We start from the raw sequence: 3832 nt of genomic DNA on the forward strand, positions 1-3832 counted from the left end.
CAATATACCTTTCCTCCATTTTCTGCTCATGTGCCTAAAGAGAGCTCTACATCTCCTATTTGCTCATTGTCGTAAGATCATTCGATTCCTCAACCGCTACGTACACAAGATTTTTGTGATAACTCACTACTCCATAGTTGTTTCTCCGTGTGCTTTTACTTGGTTCACCAACCGAGTAATTCTCATCGTGAAATCGTTGATGGTCTCCTTCTCCCTTATTTGAATCAATTCAATATGATGTTTGTGAGAGGTATAAATTTTTTAAGGAATGTTTTTTATGTACCTTGATTTGACATCTTCTGCTCTTTATATAGAGGTATTATTAGGGTTTCTAAGGATACATAATCTTAGTTTTAATCATGTTCGTCTGACTAGACAAATGTTTGAATGTGACTCATTTTGTTATCTCACACACATGTTTTAATTTGTCTACTTGGATCAGGTTCTTTCTAAAGCTAGTCTATGCCTGCTCCACATGTCATACAACCTACCTTTAGGAAATTTGAAACAAATATTTTATCCTCTGACGTCATTAACTTGGTATTACTCCACCAAAAATATCTTCACCATCTTGAGTTCTTGTGGTTGCATTGGGCTTCTCGATATTGGGCCACATTTGAAGTCGAGACTGGGTAGGAAGATTACCCAAGTGTTTTCCAATCTCTCTAATCCTTTATATATGAATCACATAAATCTAAGGTATTTAGAAGTGTTTCCCAATCCCCTTAGATATCTTTAAAAGTTTTTTGAATTCCAATAACTTCAAAGAATTTCTATCTTTGTGTCTCTAAGTTTATCTACTAGAACTGACACATCTTTCCCATATCTTTCAGACTACATTATGAATGTTTTAATAACAAGAATGATAGAGATAAATATTTATAAGTGTTAAAATCCAACAAATCCATAGCAGATCCAAAACAAAAATATCTAATAAACATATTCGTGAAGTGAAACGACTAAGTCCAATACCTACGAATTGATTGAAACAGACATAACCCTCTTCCACCACCCTCAGGATCATAGCCCTCGTCGCAGTTCCTCCGCTACATAGCGTCGTAGACCGCCATCTGTGGCTTCGATGTCCTCTGTGTCGACTTTTCAGTACTTTTTTGTGTGTTAATTTCTGAAAAATTCAAAATATATATTTTTTCTCTTTGTCACTTGATATTTAAGATATATTTATACAAATATCATCATCGTTTTGATCTTTTAATATTATATAAGAATAATAATATAAAAGTATTTTCACCATTTTAACATCACCTAAATTCTTTGAAACAGGTTATTTAGGGATATATTTAGTTCTTGAAAAATGTTATAAACATTGAAGTAAATGTTTAATGGCTCATAGAAGTTTTGAGAGAAAAAAATTGCATAAGAAAAAAAGAAGAAGAATTGAATGTATTTTGTAATTATCGACCTAGACACGGCCATTTATTTAAGATTAGGAGTGACAAACAGGCATGTCTGTTCTGGTTAGGATCGTTCCACAAAAATCCGCAAAAATGGGATGGGACGAGATGAGCCTAAAATTCTGACGTGCCCCACATTAAAAATGAGGCAGGGCGGGGCGGACTTGCGGCACTATACCTTTTAAGCCTAAATATTAAAAAAAAAATATGTCTAACCGAAACAGACACATTAAAGAGTGCACGTTTAAACCCTTGACCCGCCCCCTACAATGAATATTTTATCATTAAAAAAATAAAAAGTGTATATTTTTAAAAAATTAACCTTAACTTAAAAAAAGTTAAATTAAATATTAAAAAAAACTAATTTAAAAAGTAAGACACATTATTGTTAGTTTGAATAGAATTACAGAAAGGAAGGGGATGTTGACTTAATCAAAGTATTAAGTGGAGAGGGGAACATGACCAAGCAAAGCCAAAATATACGGTTGTTGTACTACGTAAGTAGAAGACACGTCACACACACAGCACAACATAACAAGAACAACAACAACTGGCCCTCCCACTTCGCCGTTACTTGTCCTCCGTACACTCAGATCTTCACTTTGCATTTATAAACCAAACTGTCTCTCTTTTCTCTCATCTCACACTAATCCTCATCTTCAACCTCTCTTATTACATGAACCTTAAACACCATCACCATCATATAGTTGTTAGTATTACCTAGCAACGTTGTGTAAAGATGATGTACGAACAGCAACCGGTGGAGAGGACCACATATAGTAATAATTCGAATTCCATTGAGGAAACTGAAAGGCTTGAAATAGTTAACTTGAGTGGCATGTCATTAGACTCTCTTCCTAACCCTTCTCTCAATTTAGCTTCCATTTGCAAGTTAGACCTATCCAATAACAATCTTCAGGTTTTTTTTACATTTTTGAAAAAATTGTGTATGAGTGTAATTGACAGTGACATTTTTGAAAAAAAATGTGTATCAGTATAATTGACATCGATATTTATAATTATATTTAATTAATTTATTTTTGTAAATTATTATTGGTGTTGATGTATCAGTGCCATATTATATTAACGGTGTTTTGATCTAATGTCCTTGCTAAGAGTAATAATTAATTTATGATTGAAACAGAACATTCCGGAATCATTGACGGCGAGGCTGGTGAACACGGTGGCGTTGGACGTGCACTCAAACCAGCTGAGAACCCTTCCAAACTCCATTGGCTGCCTCTCCAAGCTCAAGCTTCTGAACGTCTCCGGCAACCTCATCCAACACCTCCCAAAAACAATTGAGAATTGCAAGGCCTTAGAAGATTTGAATTTAAACTTCAACAAGTTGATCCAGTTACCAGAAAACCTAGGGTTTGAGCTAATAAACCTCAAGAAACTATCAATCAACTCCAATAAACTTCTCTTCCTTCCACGCTCCATCTCTTATCTCACATCTCTCAAGATTCTCGACGCACGCCTCAACTGTCTTAGATCTCTCCCGGAAGATCTCGAGAATCTCATCAACCTTGAAACCCTAAACGTGAGTCAGAATTTTCATTTCTTGGATTCAATCCCATACTCCATAGGACTTCTATTGTCCCTGGTTGAACTTGACATCAGCTACAACAAGATCAAGTCCTTGCCGGACTCCATTGGTGGTCTCAGTAAGCTTCAGAAGCTGAGTGTGGAAGGGAACCCTCTGGTTTCACCACCTCCGGAAGTGATGGACCTTGGATTGCATGCAGTGAAGGAGTATCTCGGCAACAAGATGAACGCTGGCCATCAGAGTCCGACACCGATGAAGAGTCCAACTAAGAAGAAGTCGTGGGTTGGAAGATTGGTTAAATATGGAACCTTCAATGTCCGAAATGGACCACGTGAAGAACGCGAAGCTTTCATCGTCTCTGATGACGATAGATCGATCGAAAGTGTTGCTTCAACTCGTTATTCGGGGATGTTTTCTCCCCGTCGTCTCTTCTCCGGTCGGAATTACTTTAGCCATTGAAGAGCAAATTTGTGTTTTTTTGAGACCTAGGTTGCACTTTTTTATCTGGAAATAAACTGTTATATCCTGTTGAATGATGATATATAAATGTATGCTGTATCTGCATGCAATTTTATGGAATGTGATGATAACCTATAAAAATATGACACCACCACGGTGATATGTGAAAAAACATTGAATATTAAGTTCTCCCTTTGATTTTATGTTATAAGAGATATTTAGTTCAACAAAAATTGATAAATTTAATTTAGAAATTAGATCAAACATATTAATTTTGATGATTTTTCAATAGACCTCACGGGTCCCTCAGGCATCACTGAATTGACAAAAATGTCACATCTTGTAAGTAACTTTTTTTGTTTAACATAGTAAATTTTGGGATTTTCTCAATTATTTGGAAAAATCCCAA

General features: G+C 35.6%; 1 protein-coding gene across 1 annotated transcript; it reads left to right on the top strand.

Annotated features, from left to right (window-relative positions):
• Positions 1-1996: 1996 nt before the first annotated feature.
• Positions 1997-3547, top strand: LOC131601293 (plant intracellular Ras-group-related LRR protein 6-like). The gene is made up of 2 exons (XM_058873080.1): positions 1997-2334; positions 2560-3547. Exons 1-2 carry the CDS (start codon positions 2155-2157, stop codon positions 3421-3423), a joined length of 1044 nt encoding a protein of 347 aa, XP_058729063.1. The 5' UTR covers positions 1997-2154; the 3' UTR covers positions 3424-3547.
• The last annotated feature ends 285 nt before the right edge of the window (positions 3548-3832 follow it).

Source organism: Vicia villosa, linkage group LG1 (assembly GCF_029867415.1).
Source record: "Vicia villosa cultivar HV-30 ecotype Madison, WI linkage group LG1, Vvil1.0, whole genome shotgun sequence".
NCBI classification, from domain to species: domain Eukaryota; kingdom Viridiplantae; phylum Streptophyta; class Magnoliopsida; order Fabales; family Fabaceae; genus Vicia; species Vicia villosa.

Coding starts and splice junctions, on each gene's coding strand:
- LOC131601293 (XM_058873080.1), top strand. CDS start 2,155: ATGATGTACGAACAGCAACCGGTGGAGAGGACCACATATAGTAATAAT. Junction 2,335..2,559: donor TATCCAATAACAATCTTCAG/GTTTTTTTTACA, acceptor TGATTGAAACAG/AACATTCCGGAATCATTGAC.